The following is a 21932-nucleotide window of genomic DNA, read 5'->3' as shown; positions in this document are numbered from 1 at the left end:
TTTGAAAGCTTGGCCTAAGAGATGCCTTGCAGTGCTGTAAGTACGGCTTGATGGACTATTCTGGTCAGAGTTGCAAGACCTGAATGCAGTAAGAATGGTGGACTGTGAGGTTTGGTTCATGAGGGTGAGAAAGCACTGTGCCTGGACTGGGCTAGCAGTTTGTGTGGGAAGCTTGCTGTTACGCTTGGGTCCTGAAAAGTTGTGCAGGGTTGTTTTACGTAGAAATGAACTGGTGTGAGCAGAGGGATATGGCACAGGAAAAAAATGAAATCTTTGGGCCTAAATTGTTGCTCATTCATCTGCAAATTGATTGAGAGATTACAACCTTTCAGCTGACCTGCACTGGGGCAACAGGAAGAATGTAGACTCTTGAAGGGGCCTGAGTGCTCAAGGAGTGTCCTGTTTTTCAAAGTCTGCTTTATTCCCCCCTGGATTAGCAAATCGGCACCCTACCTGGTATTGTGGAGTATAAGAAATGCAGGAAAGAGGGGGTCATTACATTTGCAACATGGTCTTGTGTTTTGGAAATAGCCATGGGAATTGTGAAGCAGGTTTGCTGGTTGCCTGCATAGAGACCCCATGGAGCCATGAGGATGAACCATGGATTGCAGTGGAGACCCAGTGGAGGTGCTGGGACCACGAGATGGCTGCTGAGGAAAGCTGCTGGCCCTGGATGAAGTTTTCCAGGACTTTGAGTAGCCTAGCTGGAGGGACAGAATTGGAATATTAGAGACTTGTTGCTGGTTAGAATTATCAGACTTGGAGATTTGTCACTGACTAGAGTTGTTGGACTTGAAGCTACAGATTTTGATGTTTGCTCTGGTTGTTTTAAATCTTGGGTTGACTGAATATTCTTTGCTATGCCTGATGCCATCTTTTGCAGTGTGAATGTTTATTCTGTGCCATTATGTTTTTTTTTTTTTTGAGCTATTTTTGGTATTATGGCTCAGTTAAAAGATCTTGGACTATGGGGATGTATGAACATCATTGGAATTGATAAAAACTATGGGAACTTTTAAAATTGGATTGAATGCATTGCATTTCATATCATGTATGGATGTCAGTTTATGGGGGCCAGGGGCAGAATGTGGTGGTTTGATTCAGGTGTCCCCTATAAATTTAGGTGTTCTGAATGCTAGGTTCCCAGCTGATGGAGATTTGGGAATCCATGCCTACTGGAGGCAGTGTATTGTTGGGGACAGGCTTATGGGTATTATGGCCAGTTTCCCCTGCCAGTGTTGGGCACACTCTTTTGTTGCTATTGTCCACCTTATGTTGACCAGGGGGTGATGTTCACCCTTTGCTCATGCCATTGTTTCCCCCCTGCCATCTTGGAGCTTTCCCCTTGAGCCTGTGAGCCAAAATAAACCTATTTTTCTCATAAGCTTCTCTTGGTTGGGTGATTTCTGCCAGCAATGCGAACCTGACTGCTACAAAAGTATCTAATTTTTTTTAAATCTAATTTTATTTTTACAGGACTCACAGCTAAGAGACAATCTTTTTTTGTTTGTTTGTTTGTTTTGTTTTGTTTTTCGAGGTAGGGTTTCACTCTAGCCCATGCTGACCTGGAATTCACTATGTAGTCTCAGGGTGGCCTCAAACTCAGGGCAGTCCTTTTACCTGTGCCTTCCAAGTGCTGGGATTAAAGGCATGCATCGCCATGCCCAGCTAAGACACAATCTTAAATCTCAGAGAACATTTGGGACTTTGGGACTGTCCAGAGATGGTAAAATCTGTAGAAACCTGTAAATTTAGACTAAATACAGTTTGCAATGTGAGATAACTGTGAGTCTGTTGGGGTCCAGGGGTGGAATGTGGTAGTTTGAATAGATAGCCCTCAATATATTCAGTGTTTTACTAGTTCGTAGTTTGGATATGCAGCCACCTGGCTGGAGGAGGTGTCACTGAGCAGGTCTTAGGGTCCAGCCCTAAGGTGTGGTGGTGGGTTTGCAATTTCAGTCTAAAGATATACAGGGTGCCTGGAATTCATAGTGTGTTTGTTTGTGGTATGTCTTCTGGGTTTTAGTGTGTGGCTTTTTCTCTCTCTCTGCCATTACGGAACTTCCCCTGGATCTGTAAGTGTCAGTAAATATCCCTTCCTCTGTAACTGTGCCTGGTCTGGAAGTTCATCTCAGTGACCTGAGGCTGTCTACTACAGTTGGTCTTCCAGGTTTTCCTTAAATTGTGCTGTACATCTCCAGAATCCTGTGACTTGCATTCTGCCTGCCTAGGAAACCAGCAGTGGGTGGACAACACTAAGTTTTGAGAAGTAGCCAGACCACCTCTTGGACTGCAGGCAGCCTCTCGTGCCTGGAGGTTGAAACTAGCAAAAACATTTCCTTAAGCAGGGTTGTTCCCCCCCCCCCCCGCCCCCCAGTAGGACCTTTCTTCACTTTCTTATTTATTTATGAGAAGGGGGCAGTGAAGAGGAGAATGAATATACCAGGGCTTCCTGCAAATGAACCTCAGACACATGTACTTATTTTTTCTTTTGGTTTGTCAAGTAGGTTCTCACTCTAGTCCAGGCTGACCTGGAATTCACTATGTAGTCAGGCTGGCCTCGATCCACCTACCTCTCTGCCTACCAAATGTTGGGATTAAAGGCGTGTGCAACCACACCTGGCCACATGCACTTTTTTGTGCATCTGGCTTTACATGGTTACTGGGGAATTAAACCTAGGTTGTCAGGCTTTGCAAGCAATCATTTTAGCTGCTGAACCATCTCTTTGGCCCCACTTTTCTATATTGGTTACTTTTGTGTTACTGTGACAGAACACATGGAACAATTTAAGAAAGACTTGTTTTGGCTCACAGTTTCAAGGGGTTTCAGTCCATCATTGTACAGAAGGCATGATGGATTTTATGGCAGCGGGAGCTGTTGGGAGAAGGCTACTTTGTGCATATGGCTTTATATAGGTGCTGGGAAATTGAACCTTGACTGGCAGGCTTTTCATGCAAGTACCTTTAACTGTTGAGCCTCCTAGGGGAATATTTTCCTCAAAGTAAACTAAGGAAGTGTACTGGCAACTTATGACCAATGAAAATATTTCTGCCTTAAGACGGAAGTTAAAAATAAAATTGAAAAACTCTTACCTGCTGTAAGTTTGATGGCTTCCTGGTACTTAAGATTAAAAAAAAAATTTTAGCAGTGTGTGGTGGTGCTAACCCTTATGTAATCCCAGTGAGGCAGAGGCAAGAAGATTGTCACAAGTTTAAGTCCAGTTTGGTTTACATAGCAAGTTATGTGATAGCCCAGGCTATAGAGCAAAACCTTGCCTCAAAAACACAGTAGCTGTTTGTGGTGGTGCACACCTTTAATCCCAGCACTCGGGAGGCAGAGGTAGGAGGACTGCTGTGAGTTTGAGGCCACCCTGAGACTCCATAGTGAATTCCAGGTCAGGCTGGGCTAGAGTGAGACCTTTCCTCAGCCCCCCAACCCCCCCAAAAAGGGAAACCAAACACATAAGCAGGTATTGTGTGTGTTTTTTGGTGTGTGTATGTGCGTGTGCGCGCGCGCAAACGTACATCACCTGTGTGTGTGCATGTGGAGGACAGATGAAACATTTGGTGACCCCATCACTCACCTGTATTATTTCCTTAGGTAGACGCTTTTGCAACCTTGTTTGGAACTTCCAGCAGAGGAGTGCAGCTACTTGTACACTGTTGACCAAAGCCTGGTCCTCTATTCAAGAAAGCTCATCCCTGCAAAGCTTCGGGAGGGAACAGTAGGGAAGGAATGTGACACCAACCTAATCAGCCAGATCAGCTGAATTCGCCCTGGCTGTCAGTGGGGTGACAGATGTTGCAGCCAGATTGCCCTCACATCCCAGAGCTGCTGCTTTGGGTTAGTGATCCCCAGTGACTCTCCAGTCTCCACTTCTAGGGACTCCTAGTGACTAGGGCTACAGATGTGCATAGCCACAGCTAGCATTTCACACGGGTGCTCTGGCATCAGACTTGGGACGTCTCAGGTCTTCCCCCGTCCTCATACTTAAGTGGCAAGTGTTCTTACCTCCTGAGCCATCTCCCAAGCCCAAGCATGTAAGCTTTGATATTAAAAAATAATTTGATGCAAATTATAATTTCTTAGTTACTTTTCCTGTCACTGTCACCAAATTCCTGACAGAATTCTCTTAAGCGAGGAAGCATTTATTTAGGCTCATAATTTAGAGGATATACTACATCATGGTAAGGATGACATGGAAGCTGGGACATGGGCTTGATCTGGGGCAGCAAAAGTGTGTGGCATGGCACATCTTGTGTCAGGAAGCTGAGAGGCTAGAATGGCTGTCACCCTTACTCTCCATCCCTGTGGCCCTATGTCAGCTAGCTAAGACCCTTGTCTAGAGCTTCCACAACCTCCCAAAACAGTGCCACCAGCCGGGAGCTGGTGATCAGGCATATGAGCCTGTGGGGGATGTTTCATATTCAAACTAATAACAGCTAGGCATGGTGGCACACACCTTAAATCTTAGCACTGGGGAGGCTGAGGTAGGAGGATTGTTGTCATGAGTTTGAGACCAGCCTGGGCTTGAGTGAGCCTCTACTTCACAAAAGCAAAAAAAGCTGGGCACACGCCTTTAATCCCAGCACTTGGGAGGCTGAAGTAGGAGGATTGTTGTGAGTTCTAGGTCACCCTGAGATTACATAGTGAATTCTGGGTCAGCCTGTGTGAGACGCTACCTTGAAAAACAAAAAGAAACAAAAATATCAGGGCTAGAGAAATGGCTCAGTGGTTAAGGCACTTGCCTGTAAAGCCTAAGGACCTGAGTTTGATTCCCTAGTACCCACATAAACCAGATGCACAAAGTGGCACCTGCATCTGGAGTTTGTTTGCAGTGGCTAAAGGCCATGGCACACCCATTTTCCTTTCACTGTATCTGCCTCTTTCTCTGTCTCTTACTCTCCCTCAAATAAATAAATACATTTTAAAAAATCAAGTTATAACAGTAATGTGTCTTGGGAGAAGATTTGAATATTCATATAAACCAGGTAGTTTCCAAATGATAATTGCACCATGTTACAACATTGTGTGAATGATCCATTCATAAGATAGGTGTGCAGGTTATGTAACACTATGAAAAAGTTCATCAATACCGTTTTAGATTCTGTATTGCAACTATTCTTTAAAAAAGCTGTCAGTTGGGCTGGAAGCTCAACGGTAGCTTGCTTGCCTAGCATGCACAAAACCGTGGGTTGATGCCTAGTGCTGTGAAAATAAAACAGTGGGGCTGGGGAGATGGCTTAGCAGTTAAGGTGTTTGCCTGCAAAGCCAAAGGATCCTGGTTTAATTCTCTAGGACCTCCATAAGTCAGATGCACAAGGGCACATGCATCTGGAGTTCGTCTGCAGTGGCTGGAGGCCCTGGTGTGCCCATTCTCTCTCTCTCAAATAAATAAGTAAAATATATATAAAAAAATCACAGCCGGACATGGTGACACACGCCTTTAATCTCAGTACTTGGGAGGCAGAGGTAGGAGGATCGCCATGGGTTCAGGGCCACCCTGAGACTACATACATAGTGAATTCCTTGTCAACCTGGGTTAGAGTAATACCCTACCTCGGAAAAAAAAAATCACTTACAAGCTAGACGTGGTGGTGCACGCCTTTAATCCCAGCACTTGGGAGGCAGAGGTAGGAGGATCGCCATGAGTTTGAGGCCACCCTGAGATTCCTTAGTGTATTTCAGGTCAGCCTGGGCTACAGTGAGACCCTACCTTAAAAAAACCAAAAAAAAAAAAAAAAAAAAAAATCACTTGCCCACCTAATTTTGGTGCACTGTCCAAGAACAGTGTCCATGATGCTCTCAAAGGCTGATGAAATCCCTTCCCAACCCTATTTGTGTGAAGCTAGATTTGCTCCATCGACTTCAGCCAAAACCACTTACTGTAACAGATGCGGCAGCTAAAACAGACATGAGAATCTAGTTGTCACCTAGGAAGCCAGACAGTAAAGGTGTCAAAATGTAAAAAAAAAAAAAAAAAAAAAAAAATGTCAAGTTTTTTTTGTTTTGTTTTGTTTTTTCAAGGTAGGGTCTTGCTGTATCCCAGGCTGACCTGGAATTCCCTATGTAGTCTCAGGATGGCCTCGAATTCACAGTGATCCTCCTACAAGCTCTGCCTCCCAAATGCTGGGATTAAAGGCGTGTGCTTCACGCCTGGCTCATGTCAAGTTTTTTAAAGATATTTATTTTTTGGGCTGGAGAGATGGTTTAGTGGGTGTTGTCATGAGAAGTGCTTCTGGGAGAGAGAAGGAGGCACAGTTGGGTGAATGTATACATGCATGTTCGAGGGTCAGGAGGCCTCAGTTTCCCTGAGGCTAGACAAGAAAGGGTTCTTTGAGGAGTGACATTTAAGCCACGATGAGTAGCCATGGGTATTTCTGGTAAATTTATTTGGGTGGAGGGCTCTGCAAATGGGAAGACCCCAAGATAAGTGTGGGCTTGTGACACAGGAAGACCATGTGCATGGAGCTTAGGGGGACATTGGGGGCTGGAAGCTGCCCTGATAGCCCTGTGACTGAGTCAAGACCCGTATGTACTTTCGGGTGAGGAGAGCAGTGGGGGTCCCTGTGCTCAGGTAGTCGCTTCTGTAGACTCTTTGTCTCCCCCATGAGACTGGAGGGACAGGAAGAGGCCAGAAGAGCAAGACAGAAATGCTTCGTAGCCAACTTGATGTGTCCAGTACATATCTGAATGTCCTCTGTGTGGAATAGATGTCAATTAAGAGTTTGCCATCCTTGTGCCAGTCAGCTCTGGTGAGTGAGTGAGTGAGTGAGTGAGTGAGTGAGTGAAAGAGAGAGAGTATGTGTGTGTGTGCGCCAGAATCTCTTACTGTAAATGGATGCCTGTCTGGCTTTATGTGGATGGCTGGAGAATTGAACGTTGGCCAGCAGGCTTTGCAGGCAAGCACCTTTAGCTGTTGAGCCATCTCCCTAGGCCCTGGTGATAGTTTTCTAAGTGTTTGTGGCCTGATCTGACTCCTGACTAGCAGTGGCAAAGCTGTTTCTTCTGAAGAGTGACTTTGGAATTAGGGAATGTCTGCCTGCTGTTCCCACACGCTGGGTCTCCTCACAGAGCTCACAGCACTGAGTGACTTTCTTTAGGAGTTGTAGGCAGCCCCGCAGACTTTGAAGAGAGTGGTAGTGCTGTTCTCATGGCTCTGTTCTGGCCTGTAAGCCCTTGTCCGCAGAACATGAGAGCATTGCTTCAGGTCTTTTTTTTTTTGTAGTTTGTGTGCAGAGGACAGTTTCCAGGTGTCATTCCCCAGCATTGCTGTCCATCTCTTTCTCTCTCTTTCTTTTTCTTTAGGTTTTCTAGGCAGGGTCTCACTCTAGCCCAGGCTGACTTGGAATTCACTGTGAGGTCTCAGGGTGGCCTCGAACTCACAGTGATCCTCCTACCTCTGCCTCCTGAGTGCTGGAATTAAAGGTGTGAACTACCACACCTTGCTTTTTTTTTTTTTTTTTTTTGAGGTAGGGTCTCACTCTAGCCCAGGCTGACCTGGAGTTCACTCTGCACTCTCAGGGTACTCATGGCAGTTCTCCTAGGTGCTGGGAGTAAAGGCTGCTCCACCACCCCTGGCTTGTTCATTTATTTTTTAGGATACAGTCTCTCACTGGCCTGGGTCTCACCAGTTAGGCAAGCCTAACTGGCCAGCAAGCCCCGGTTATTGTTCTACTCCTGCTGCCCTGCTGTCCTCATCGCTCCTGTTCTGGGTGGGGTGGTTTGACTCAGATGTCTCCTATAGACTCCTGTGTTTTGAATGCGTGGTCCTGAGCTGGTGGCAGCTTGGGAGGTGGAGTCCCGCTGGAGGAGGTGTGTTGCTGGAGGCAGGCTTTGGGGGCTTATAACAGCTGTTCCTTGCTGCTTCCTTCCTGCCAACTGTTGTGGCAGAGGTGATGTCCAGCTTCTGCTCTCCCATTCATTTCCTGTTATCATGAGGTTTCCCTGAAAGACTGTAAGCCAAGAGAAGCCCTTTCCTCCCATCAGCTGAGTTTGGTTAGGGGTTTTGTCCCATCAGTGAGAAGGTCACTACAACATTGGGATTACAGGCATAATGCATGACACTTTACTTGGCTAGAGTTTGAAATAATTGATACCCTATTGTTTATAACAATTACTTAGAGTTGCATCCCTGCGGGGTTCCATCCTCCTTCACACAGGGAATGGTTGACCTCTGCTCTGCTCTTAAGATATCCCGGTTTCTGAAGACAGCTGCTCACACCTGGCTAGTTACAGCACCCTGGCAGGGGATTCCTTCAGATCTTGTCTTTGTATTAATTAGTTGTAAGGAAGTATAAAAATCTGGTGTCATCTTCAATCTGTGCTATTGATGATTTAAAAGTATTAGTTTAGGGCTGGAGAGATGGCTTAGCGGTTAAGCGCTTGCCTGTGAAGCCTAAGGACCCCAGTTCGAGGCTCGGTTCCCCAGGTCCCATGTTAGCCAGATGCACAAGGGGGCACACGCGTCTGGAGTTCGTTTGCAGAGGCTGGAAGCCCTGGCGCGCCCATTCTCTCTCCCTCTACCTGTCTTTCTCTCTGTATCTGTCGCTCTCAAATAAAAATAAAAATTAAAAAAAAAAGTATTAGTTTAGAAATAGTGGAAAAGTAACTTTGACTCCCTTTCTGATATATATATTTTAAAACAGTGTCTGTAGTAAAGAACCTCTACCGCAAAGTCTCAGAAACTCAAAGGATATACTTCTCAAGTGATGCAGCCTTCACAGAGCCTGAAAGGGGAAATCGAGGCTGAATGAGTCCATACTTTACTAGGACTGATGTCCTTGTACGAAGAGCAGGAGATAGCAGGGATGTATGTGTGGAGAGGTATGGCCATGTCTGCAAGCTGAGGGGAGGGCCTTCAGCAGACGTGAACCCCGCCACACCTGAGCTTTGGCTTTCCTGTTCTCCAGAACTAAGCTCTTAGTCTGGGCCTGTTCCTCAGGTGTGGTCCGAATGGTCCGAGACACTTGTTTTGTCATCCTGCTTAATGACATTCAAAAGACTGAGTGGGGCTAGAGAGATGGCTCAGCGGCTAAAGCACTTGCCTACAAGCTTAACAACCTGGCTTCAGCTCCCCAGTACCCACATAAATACAGATGCACAAAGTGGTGTGTGCATCTGGAGTTAGTTTGCCATGGCTAAAGGCTCTGGCACAGCCATGAAAAGACTGAGTGCAAGTGGTTTCCTTGTTGGGCAGAAAGTGCAATATACATATTGACCAGCGCCCAGAAAACAAGTGACCTTAAATGTGTGTGAGCAGGACACCGTGAGCTTTCCTTAGACCGTTTTGGACTTGGATGAGACAGGCATTGGGCACATTGCAACTTATCAACGAACGCCAACTCCGTCCCCCTCCCTTCCTCTCCCTCTACCAAAACACCCCGTAGACGGCCCCACCAGTTGTATATGGAAGGAGTCTCAGTGGGCAGGCCCCACTTCTGCCTCGGCCAGAAACTTCCCACAAACACCCCCCCCCCCGGAAGTGTTTTTTTGAAGGAAGGCGGGCCGCCCAAGTGCTAGAAACACATTGGGGTGGGTGATCTTTAGGTTCCCCAGCTACAAGAGTAGTTTGAGTTGTCATCAGTGTCCTTAAGACTCACACTGTAAGTGCTGTGTAAGAGCATTCTTACTAGGTGTTACATTAAAGAGCTTTGGTCCACTTACACATTTATTTTATTGATAACCAACTTGTTGCTAAAAGCTATATTTTTCTTTTGTGTGTGTGTGTGTGTGTGTGTGTGTGTGTGTGTGTGTGTGTGTATGCATGTACATGTGTGTATGGTGGTTTAAATGAGGTGTCCCCCATTAACTCACATGGATCCTCCTAGGAGTGCTGATGGCAGTTTGGGAGGTGAGGCCTTGCTGGAGGAGGTGAGATGCTGAGAGTGAACCTTGTGATTTCTTAGCCCTAGCTTGCCAGTGTGAATTGGCTCACTCTCCTTCTGCTGTTGACATGTCAGACATTTACAGAGGTCTGTCTCCACACCTGACAAACTCTGGGCAAGATGAATTCTTGAATTCATCTAAAGGAAATACTTAGTTAAACACTCATTAGTGGACAGCAGTAGTATCTTCCGTTGCTCAGTCTTCTACATCCCTTCTTTTTGAGGTAGGGTCTTGCTCTATCTAGCTCAGGCTGACCTGGAATTCACTATGTAGTCTCAGGATGGCCTTGAACTCATGGAGATCCTCCTACCTCTGCTGCTCAAGTGCTGGGATTAAAGGGTGTTCCATCACACCCCCCTGGCTGCATTTTTTTGTTTGTTTGTTTGAGGTAGTGTCTCACTCCAGCCCAGGCTAGTCTAGAACTCACTGTATAGTCCCAGGCTGGTCTTGAAAGCACAGTGATCCTCTTACCTCCGCTGGGATTAAAGCCCTGCTGTTCCTTGCTTCTGAAAGTAAACGTGCCCAGACATTTGAGAGTCTTGGTAAATGCAAAAGTGGATTCCGGTGGTTTGAGGTGTGGCCTCAGAGTGTGTACTTTGATAAGCTCCCAGGGATGCCGATCACCATGTTTAAAAATTAAAGTACTGTTTATGTGTGGTAGGTCTTCCTGGTAATACCCGCTCTGTGAGCTTTGGACAGTGCCTGCAGGTGTATAGCCACCCTAGACCCTGGTATGGCCTGGTCCTGTGTGTTCCTCTTCTCCAGAGTGTCATTACATAGGATAATTTAGTGTAGCCTTTGGGCCACGGCTCCTTCACTCAGCAACTTGCATGTTGAGATCTGCCCAAACTGCTGCCCATGCTGCACGTCTGCTTCTTTTGCTGATGAGCAGTCTTCCATGGTGTGGGTCCATATCGGCTTCCTTACCTCATCACCTGCTTGAAATGGAATAATGTCTAAGGAGTTTTTTTCTTTTTCGAGGTAGGGTGTCACTCCAGGTCTGTAACCCGGGCTAACCTTGAACTCACAGGGATCCTCCTATCTCAGCCTCCTGACAGCTGGGATTAAAGGCATGTATCTCCACAATAATGTCTGTTGTTTAGATTGTAATTTTTTATTAAACAATTTGAAACTTTAGAAGAAATGTAATTCTCTTCTCCCATTGTTGTTTTAGGTGACATCACTCAAAAAGGATACGAAAAGAAAAGGACGAAGCTGCTGGCTCGTTATATTCCTCTTACTCAGGGTAAGGTCAGCATCCTCTGGTGTTTCTGTAACAGTTACACTGTCTCAGGAAACTTGATAGAAAAATTGATTTTGGATCCCAGCATTTGGGAGGCAGAGGTAGTAGAGTTGCTGTGAATTCAAGGCCACTATGAGACTACGTAGTGAATTCTAGGTTCAGACTGAGCCTTCCTCAAAAAACCAAAAACACAAAACAAAACAAAAACCCCTGATTTGGGGGGCTGGGGAGATGGCTCAGCAGTTAAATATGTTTGCTTGCAAAGCCTGACAGCCTGGGTTCGATTTCTCAGTACCCACATAAAGCCATGTGCACAAAGTAGTTCATGCTTCTGAAACTTACTTGCAGTGGCAGGATGCCCTGGCATGTCCATTCTGTTCCTCTCCCTCTCTTTCTAATAAGTAAATAGCAGTGTATTAAAAAAAAAAAAAAGATTTTTCTTTAATCCCAGCACTTGGGAGGCAGAGTTAGGAGGATTGTCATGAGTTTGAGGCCATCCTAAATGAATTCCAGGTAAGCCTGGGCTAGAGAAGACCCTACCTCAAAAAAAAAAAAAAATAATTTAACTTTGATGGGCTGGGGATGTATAGCTCAGTGGTAGAGCATTTACATAGTATGCAACAGGCCCGGATACAGCCCCGGCACTGCAAAAAATAATAATAATAATAAGAAGAATAAGAATAGATTTTAGATGTTAAACATTGATATATATTTCATATTTTATTTCACATTTATTTATTTATTTGGCAGAGAAAGAGGGAGGGAGGACGAAAGAGAGAGAGAATGGGCATGCCAGGACCTCCAGCCACCTCAAATGAACTACAGGCGTGTGCGCCCCTTGTGCATCTGGCTAACATGGGTCCTGGAGAATCAAACCTGGGTCCTTTGGCTTTGCAGGCACACGCCTTAACTGCTAAGCCATCCCTCCAGCTCTATTTTTGTTTGTTTGTTTTTTGAGGTAGGTTTTCGAGGTCTTACTCTGTGCAGGCTGACCTGGAATTCACTATATAGTTTCAGGGTGGCCTCGAACTCATGGCAGTCCTCCTACCTCTGCCTTCCGAGTGTCATAGCTATGACATTAGAAGATAGTATGTGAGAATCATAGTTCTGTTTCAAGATATGAAAAAAAATCTCACTCATAATGATGATGAAAATTGTTAAATGCTTAATATGTTTAGCAAGAAAGTCATGGAAACTGCACAAGGGTCATAAAATCCATTTGAATGTAATAACCAGCATCTTAATATATGAAATATCATGCCAGTTTCTGAAGTGGAAGAAAGAAGTTCAAAGTAGAAAAAACAGAGCTGGGTAATAAACACTAAGTCATGTTCAACTTTAGCATATGGAAATGCAAATTAAAATGAACTGTTTTTCTCTTATTAAATTGGCAGAATTCTCAAACTTTTTATAAACTTGGTGCTGACAATAGTGTGAGGAAATAGCACTTGCATACATTGCTTGTAGGAAGTGTGAGTCACTGTAACCTTTTGGAAAGTTACCTCTTGATATCTGTTAAAATTTAAAAAATATATTTTCAGCTGGGCGTGGTGGTGCATGTCTTTAATCCCAGCATTCGGGAGGCAGAGGTAGGAGGATCACTGTTAGTTTGAGACCACCCTGAGACTACATAGTAAATTCCAGGTCAGCCTGGGCTAGAGTAAAACCCTACCTCAAAAAAAAAAAATCAAATAAAATATATATTCTCTTTTATCCAGTAATTTCAGATGAAGTTTCTCATATTTGTTGAGTCAGGGATGAACGTTGCCTCCTTGGGATGGGATCAAGGCTGCAGGAGCCAAAGAGACTGGGATCTCTGCTTGCTGGTTTTGTTTTTGTTTTTAAAAATTTATTTATTTGTAAACAGAGAGAGAAAGAGTGAAAGAAATAGATAGAATGAATGGTTATGCCAAGGAATCTTACCACTGCAGACTCCAGATGTATGCATCACATTTTGCATCTGGCTTTATGTGAGTACTGGGGAATTGAATCCTGGCTGCCAGGCTTTGCAGCAAGTGCCTTTAGCCATATCTCCATGCCTGCTTGATGGTTTTATGAGGCAGTCGCAAATCAAAGCTAAGGATGTGCTTGTTTTTACTGAGTACCTGTCTTTCACACATCAGACTTGAACTGCAGGCACCTTGCTGTCAAGGACACCTTGAGGGTATAATGATCTCCTTTGTAAATGGTAAAATAGAGGCTGGGCCATCCTAGTGGTTTGGGGAGAAGGTAGCATGGACAGAGATGTTGCCCTGGCATATGTTCGTGGCACCCCAATCCCAGGCCATAGACTCTTCTGTGCTTTAAGAGCCATACCAGATGGGTTACAGCATGGACTGTTTGGCTCTGTTAGTACAATGCACACTATTTTATTTTATTATTATTTTTTTTACCCTCCCTTCCCCCACTTTCCCCTTTGAAATTCCATTCTCCATCATATCCCCTCCCCATCTCAATAAGTCTCTCTTTCATTTTGATGTCGTGATCTTTCCCTCTTCTTAAGATGGTCTTGTGCAGGTAGTGTCAGGCACTATGAGGTCATGGATATCGAAGCCATTTTATGTCTGGAGGGAGCACGTTGTAAGGAGTCCTTTGGCTCCTACATTCCTACAGTCCTTCCTTTGGCTCTTACATTCTTTCCGCCACCTCTCCCGTATTAGCCCCTGAGCCTTGGAAGGTGTGATCGAGATCTTACTCTGTACTCTAGTTACTTATTTGTAGCACCATGATACCTTCTGGGTCGTCCCAAGGTTACTGCCATCTGAAAAGAGAAGATTCTCTACCCAAAGTGAGAGTAGCATTAATATAAGGGTATGAATATTAAAAGAAGTGCTTACTGGGCAGTTTGATAAGCATAGTATAGATATTTATCCAGACATCAGCAGATGTTATACCTCTAGGGCTCATGATTACCCCTGTTTTAAGTTTTCAGTATCAGGGATGTATTCCCTCCCTTGGAGCGGGCCTCTAGTCCAATTGGAGGGCAGTTGGTTTCCACCATGACAGATGTGCCACTATTGCACCCATTGGCTCATTTGGCCTGGCTGGCCAATTATAAGGCTTGCAATGTCCCCTGTTGAGTATCTTCATTGGTGGTATCTCTTTATTCCATTGAACGAATGCACACTATTTTAAGTGGAGAGTTTTAAAATACATAATTTGACAAGCAAATCAGTTATACCAAGGTGTTCTAAAATTATGTTACAGGGGTAGACCCATGTCTGCAAGCAGAACATAGAGTCCCGGGGCCCCCACTGGCTGCAGCTGCTTCTAAACCACAGAAGTCTCGGCCCAGCAATGCACGGGATGAGCGCTTCCGGTCAGGTAGGCTATGGTTCTGGAAGTTGGGCTGCAGGCTCATGCTCTGACCATTGAAATCTTTGGTTAGTTTTTCTTTTCTTAAACATCTTCCAAAGAAGTTAAAATAACCAGAATAATCATAAACACCATTGTATTGTTCAAGAAAGTCTAGCTTTCATTAATAGTCCATTGTAATGTGCCACCTAGCCCAAGTGCTGTTGGTCTTTGGGAGTGCTTGCAAAAACCCTGATAGAACCCTTCCTCCTCTGTTTTATCAGAACACATGTTTTCTGTTACTGTTTCCCCTCTGTATCTAGAAGTGACTGACTAGTAACATTTTGGAAATTTTCTTTAATTAGATTTTTCTATTGTTAGGTAGCACTTAAAAAAAATTACATGTACTCTTCTGTCTCAGCAGCATTTGTTTCTGGGTCTTTGGACTTGGTTCTATGCAGGGATCAAAAAAAAATCTTTCTGCTTCAGCCGGGTGTGGTGGTGCGCGTCTTTAATCCGAGCACTTGGGAGGCAGAAGTAGAAGGATCGCAGTGAGTTTGAGACTACCCTGAGACTACACAGTGAATTCCAGGTCAGCCTGAGCTAGAGTGAGACCCTACCTTGGAAAACCAAAAAAAAAAAAAAAGTCTTTCACTAGTCAACTTAGTTTGACTAGACTCCTTCTTTAAATCTTCCAGCCATGGACCTGGTTATTCCCACACTCTCTGTACCTTACAGTATTGCTTGCCTGCATTGACCTGGAACTCCTAACCTCCTGTGATCCTTCTACTTCAGCCTCCTGAATAACTGGAACTATGGGTATATACTACCTCATTCAACTCTTTGTAATATTTTGACACAGATCCACATAAATAAAATGAGTGTGCATGTATATCTAATACTAACTAAAATTAAAGGTCCATAATGATCTAAAAAGAATTACATGTAGCCAGGTGTGGTGGCACATGCCTTTAGTCCCAGCACTTGGGAGGCAGAGGATCACCATGAGCTCAAGGCCACCCTGAGACTACTTTAGTGAATTCCAGGTCAGCCTGGGCTAGAGTGAGACTCTACCTTAAAAATTTTTTATTTGTGCTGAGCATGGTGGTACTAAGCACTTGGGAGGCAGAGATAGGAGGATCATTATGAGTTTAAGGCCAGCCTGGGACTGCAGAGTTAAGTTCTAGGTCAGCCTGGCCTATAGTGAGACCCTGTTCAAAAAAAAAAAAAAAAAAAAAAACCAAAAATAATCGCATGTGTGCATATGTATGTACATGTATACCAGGGTGTGTTGGCACTGCAAACAAATGCCTGTTTGGCTTTATTTGGGTTGCTGGGGAATTGAACCTGGGATGGCATGCTTTGCATGCAAGAGCCTTTAACCACTGTACCATCGCCGCAACCCCATGGTAGTACTTTTATGAATGTATAAATTTGTTTTAATATTTTATTTGGACTGTCAGAATGACCATTGAAAAGTTTATGTTTTCCGTAATAGGCTATATGACAATAATTTTGAGAACTCTTACCTGATTAAAATTTTTCGTATTGTGTGATTTTTTTCTGTTCCCCTTATGTTTAAGGTCTTTAAATAAGCCTTTCTTAGAAAATGCCAGATAAGTTTAGGGCTGGAGAGATGGCTTAGCGGTTAAGGTGCTGGTTTGCAAAACCTAAGGACCTAGGTTCGATTCCCTAGTCCCCATGTAAGCCAGGTACATGAGGTGGCATGTGTGTCTGTGTTGGGAGCTATGCACCAAACCTTGGCCATGTTAACAGAAACTGCCATATAGCAAGTTAAGTTTCTACTTCCTCACCTAATACTCAACTACCAGAAACAAAGACTGCCACATAGCAAGTTAACTTTCTACTTCCTCACTTAATAGTCAACTACCAGAAACAATGGGATTGTACACCTGGCTAAACACTCCCCCATGCCGGTAGCTGATGAAGAAACAAAGGCATTGCGGTTTAACCAGTAACTCTGTGATCTTTGCCCTAACTATCTCCTTCCCCTACAACTCCTTGCCCTGACCATGTCCCCTTCCCCATACAGCCCTATATAAACCTACATGTAAGAATAAACTCTCGAGGCCGTGACAAACACCTAGCATGGTCTCCTTGTGTCTGTTTGCCTTTTTTCACCCAGGTTAGCTTCTCCTCGAGTCCTTGTTCAACTCCCTGCTGGCTGGGGCATGTCTGGAGTTCATTTGCAGTGAATAGAGGTCCTGGCATGCCCATTCTTTATTTCTCTCTGCTTCTCGCTCTCACAAATAAATATATATTAGAAAAAAGAAAATACTAGATAGGTTTAAAGAAGTAACCATTTTAAGACTACATAAAAAGAATGTTATGATTAAAAAATATTTTTTAGGGCTGGAGAGATGACTTAGCAATTAAGGCGCTTGCCTGCAAAGCTTAATGACCCTAGTTCAGTTCCTCAGTACCCACATAAAGCCACAAAGTGGTGCATGTACCTGGAGTTTATTTGCAGTGACTAAAAGCCTTGGCACATCCACTCTTTCTTCTCCTCTCTTTCTGCTGGGCATGGTGGTGCAGATCTTTAATTGCAGAACTTGGGAGGCAGAGGTAGGAGGAGCACTGTGAGTTTGAGGCCAGCTTGAGACTACATAGTTTATTCCAGATCAGCCTGGACTAGAGTGAGACCGTACCTCAAAAAAATAGTTTTAGTATTTTATTTGTTTCCATGGGGGGGGGGAGAGGGAGAGAAAGAGAATGAATATGAATGGGTGCTCCAGGGCTTCCAGCCACTGCAAACGAACTTCAGATGCATGCACTGCTTTGCGCATCTGGCTTTAAAGCCAGATGTTTAAAGACAGAGGTAAACCCTCCTGAAGTCTCTAGACCCTGAGACGGCTGTGTTCAGTGTCTCACTGAGTCCCGATGCCTGCACACACATGCGTGTGCACACAAACACACACACCTGTGTGCTGCTTGTGAGTGGGATTCTGTGAAAGATGTCCTCCTTCAACTTCCCTTTCCTTCCTACCTTGCCATGTAATTGATGTTAATAAGCTGGTTTCTACCCTTGTGAACCGTGTCCCAGGTTCTGATTCTCCATCTTCTAGAACAAGTCCTTTATTATAGGTAGCATTTGCCAACATTTTTTTCCAGGGTGTAGCCTGCCTTGGCATTTCAGTAAAGTGTGTTTTGAAGAGCAGAAGGTTTTTAATTTTGGTGAGATCTAAGGGATTTTTTTAGTGGATGTTGCCTTTGTTCTTGTATCTAAGAAATGTTTTCCTAGACCAAGATTTCTCCTGTTGTCTGTAAGCTTTATCCTTTAGGCTAATCTCAGGTCTGTGACCCATTTTTTTCTTTAGTTTCAGTGTAAGTGTAGGGTTGTAGATTACAGTGTATTTTTGCAAATGGATGTCCAGCACCATTTTTTAGTGCTGCCTATATTTCTAGAAGCAGATCCACATGTATGCTCAACTGTTTCTGTCCTCTACTGAGGTCCAGCAGTCTCTTCACAATTTAAAAAAATACCTTAGGTGGGTTGGAGCAATGGCTTAGAGTTTAAGTGCTTGCCTATGAAGCCAGTTCGAGGCTCCATTCCCCAGGCAGGACCCATGTAAGCAAGATGCACAAGGTGGTAATGCATCTGGAGTTCATTTGCAGTGGTTGGAGGCCCTGATGTGCCCATTCTCTCTCTCTCTGTCACTCTTAAATAAAAGTATATATATACCTTAGGGGCTGGAGAGATGGCTTAGTGGTTAAGATGTTTGCCTGCAAAGCCAAAGGATCCCCATTCAATTCTCCAGAACCCACATAAGCCAGATGCACAAGGGTGTGCATGTGTCAGGAATTCGTTTGCAGTGCCTGGAGGCCCTGGTATGCCATTCTTTCTCTTTGCCTCTTTCTCTCTCTCAAACAAATAAATAAAATATATTTTAAAAAATACCTTAGGTTGCATCTGTCCTGAGGCAAAAATCATGTTCTTTTTTTTTTTTTTGTTTTGTTTTTCGAGGTAGGGTCTCACTCTGGCTCAGGCTGACCTGGAATTCACTATGTAGTCTCAGGGTGACCTCGAACTCTCGGAGATCCTCCTACCTCTGCCTCCCGAGTGCTGGCATTAAAAGCGTGCGCCACAACGCCTGGCAAAAATCATGTTCTGTTAGTGTTAAAAGTTAGTATATTAGTCTTACAACTTTGTTTTTGATCTGTGTTCCTTTGTTACTGTTTTGTAAAATTTATTTCATTTATTTGCATGCAGAGAGATACAGAGAGAGCGAGAGGACAGAGGAAGGACGGGCACGCCAGGGCCTCCAGCCACTGCAAATGAACTCTAGACATTAGGCTTTGCACGCAAGTGCACTAACCACTGAGCAATCTCACCAGCCCTGACCGTGTGTGTGTGTGTGTGTGTGTGTGTGTGTGTGTGTGTGTGTGTGTGTTTGTTTTTTTGAGGTAGGATCTCATTCTAGCCCAAGCTGACCTGGAATTCACTATGTAGTCTCAGGGTAGCCTCAAACTCACAACAATCCTTCTACCTTGGCCTGCCGAGTGCTGGGATTAAAGGTGTATGCCACCATGCCTGGCTGTCTCCTTGTCTTTGATGTTCATGAATTTCTTTTTAATGTAAGTTTTCACTTATTTATTTATTCATTCATGTGTGTGTAAGAGAGAGGGAGGGAGTAATGCCAGTGCCTCTTGCCATTGCACACAAGCTCTAGTTGTATGCATCACTTTGTTCATCTGCCTTGACATGTGTACATGAGAAAATTGAATCTGGGTCTGCAGGCTTTGTTATCAAGTGCCTTTAATGACTGAGGCATCACCTTTAAAAACTTTAAATATACATGTAGCAGTCAGGTTCGCAATGCTGGCAGAAAACATTCGACCAAGAGCAGCTTGTGGGAAAAAAGTGTTTAATTTTGGTCTACAGACTCGAGGGGAAGGCTCCATAATGACAGGGGAAAACAATAGCATGAGAAGAGGGTGGACATCACCTCCTGGCCAACATCAGATGGACAATAGCAACAAGAGAGTGTGCCAAACACCGGCAAGAGGAAGCTAGGTAACACCCATAAACTTACCCCCAACAATACACTGCCTTCAGGAGGCTTTAATTCCCAAATTGACATCAGCTGGGGATCTATCATTCAGAACACCTAAGTTTATGGGGGACACCTGAATCTAACCACTACAATATGTATATATAAAGTAGACATCATACAATAACTCTGTTATAACTGGAGTTTTGGGCAAATACTGACTCAGCAGCTTCAAAAAACTAGGCTTGGTCATCTGAATAGGGTGTGAAAAGTAGAGAAAGGACATTTAATCAATCCAACCCTTCAGAAAAAGAACCATTAAAATAGTCCAGTGGCCCCCAAATTTGTTTTTGGAGTACTGATGAGATCTTTTGGTTTAAATAGAAGAAGAATTGGGGCAGAGGGAAAGAGAAAGGTCCTGTCTACCACTGTCTCAGTTTCTATTCTGAAAGATAATCCCTGAATTGTCAATCCCTGTCATCTTAGAAGGGGACTAACCTATGAGATACTCATTCCACCTGGTGGTCATGTGCAACCTTGCACTTGCCTCATCTTTGTGTGTCTGGCTTACATGGGATCTGGAGAGTTGAACATGGGTCTTTCTTTAGGCTTCACAGGCAAGTGCCTTAAGTGCTAAGTCCCACCTTTTTCTTTCTTTCCTTCTTTCTCTCCCTTTCTTTCTCTCTCTCTCTCTCTCTTTCTTTCTTTCTTTCTTGTTTTAAATTTTGGGTAGAGTTTCACTCTAGCTCAGGCTGACCTGGAATTTACTGTGTGTAGTCTCAGGATGGCCTTGAACTTATGGTGACCCTCCTACCTCTGCCTCCCAAGTGCTGGGATTAAAGGAATGCGCCACTACGCCCAGCTCACCTTTTTCATTTTTTAAAAATATTTTATTTATTTGAGGGAGAGAATGAGAGGGCACACCAGGGCCTCTAGTCACTACAGATGAATTACAGATGTATGTACCACCATGTGCATCTGGCTTATGGGGGTTCTGAAGAATTGAACCTGGGTCCTTAGGCTTCACAAGCAAGCATCTTAACTGCTAAGCCATTTGTCTAGCACCGTCTTTTTCATTTTAACTAACCACTTGTACACTATGGCTATAACTTTCATTGTTTCAGGGTTGATTGCTTAGTTGTCATGAAGCTCTTGTTTCTTTTTTTAAACTATTTTTAAAATATATTTTATTCATTTATTTATTTGAGAGGAAGACAGAGGGAGGGAAGGAGAGAGGGAGGGAGAGAGAGAGAATGGGCACACCAGGGCCTCCAGCCACTGCAAACAAACTCCAGATGCTTGTGTCCCCTTGTGCATCTAGCTTACATGGGTCCCAGAGAATTGAACAGGGATCCTTTGGCTTTGCAGGCAAACACCTTAACTGCTAAGCCATCTCCTCAGCCCTTTTGTTTCTTTTCTATAGCTTCATATGTAAAAGATTGATACTAACAGTAGATCTTAGTGACCTCAACATAAAAGCTTTTTTTTCTGGGCTAGAGAGATGGTTTAGCTGTTAAGGCACTTGTTTGCAAAGCCTAAGGACCCAGGTTTGAGTTTCCAGGTCCATGCCTGCCAGGTGCAGATGGTGGCACATGCATCTGGAGTTTGTTTGTAGTGGCTAGGGGCTCTGGTGTGCCCATTCTCACTCACTTTCTCTGATAAATAAATAAATAAATATATAAATATAAATAAAATATAAATATAAATATATAAGGCAGGGTCTTGCTCTGGCCCAGACTGTCCTGGAATTCACTATGTAGTCTCAGGGTGGCTTCGAACTCATGGCGATCCTCCTACCTCTGCCTCCCGAGTACTGGGATTAAAGGTGTGCGCCACCATGCTCGGCTTAAATAAATATTTTTTTAAAGCCTTTTTTCTAAGCATAACTTTTCTCTTTTCACTTGGGCTACTTTCTGACTTTAAAAAAAATCACCAGGTTATTTTGTGAATAGTGATTTTAAAAAGGGACTAGAAGGGGCTGGAGAGATGGCTTAGCGGTTACGCGCTTGCCTGTGAAGCCTAAGGACTCCGGTTCGAGGCTCGGTTCCCCAGGTCCCACGTTAGCCAGATGCACAAGGGGGCGCACGCGTCTGGAGTTCGTTTGCAGAGGCTGGAAGCCCTGGCTCGCCCATTCTCTCTCTCTCCCTCTATCTGTCTTTCTCTCTGTCTGTCACTCTCAAATAAATAAGTAAAAAATGAACAAAAAAATATTAAAAAAAAAAAAGGGACTAGAAGTATCACACACCAGGGTTCATGAAAGCTGCATTAGTTCTCACTGTTTATAAAGACATGCACAGGTGGATTTCATCCTTCCATCCAGAAGTGCCCGTTTTGATTGCACTTTTCCCAGTGACACTGGAAGCCAGAGGTGTGCACAGCTTCTGTCTCTTACTCTCTCAGGGCTGCAAAATGGTATAAAAGTTAAATCTGTCATTTTTCCTTCATTCAAAGGTCAACATACTAAATTGCAAAGGAATACCAAGATGCATAACTA

General features: G+C 44.1%; 1 protein-coding gene across 4 annotated transcripts in view; it reads left to right on the top strand.

Moving 5' to 3' along the window:
• Dip2a (disco interacting protein 2 homolog A) overlaps positions 1 to 21932 on the top strand; it is a 111711-nt gene that overhangs the window by 12021 nt on the left and 77758 nt on the right. For all 4 annotated transcript variants that reach the window (XM_045148891.1, XM_045148890.1, XM_045148892.1 and 1 more), the window contains exons 2-3: positions 11064 to 11135; positions 14340 to 14456. In XM_045148891.1, the coding sequence (XP_045004826.1) occupies positions 11064 to 11135; positions 14340 to 14456 (189 nt within the window). The remainder of the gene's footprint in view (positions 1 to 11063; positions 11136 to 14339; positions 14457 to 21932) is intronic.

This window comes from Jaculus jaculus, chromosome 5, assembly GCF_020740685.1.
Source record: "Jaculus jaculus isolate mJacJac1 chromosome 5, mJacJac1.mat.Y.cur, whole genome shotgun sequence".
Classification (NCBI taxonomy): domain Eukaryota; kingdom Metazoa; phylum Chordata; class Mammalia; order Rodentia; family Dipodidae; genus Jaculus; species Jaculus jaculus.
Note: the sequence above shows the minus strand (reverse complement) of the source record. Positions and strands in the feature narration are given on the sequence as shown.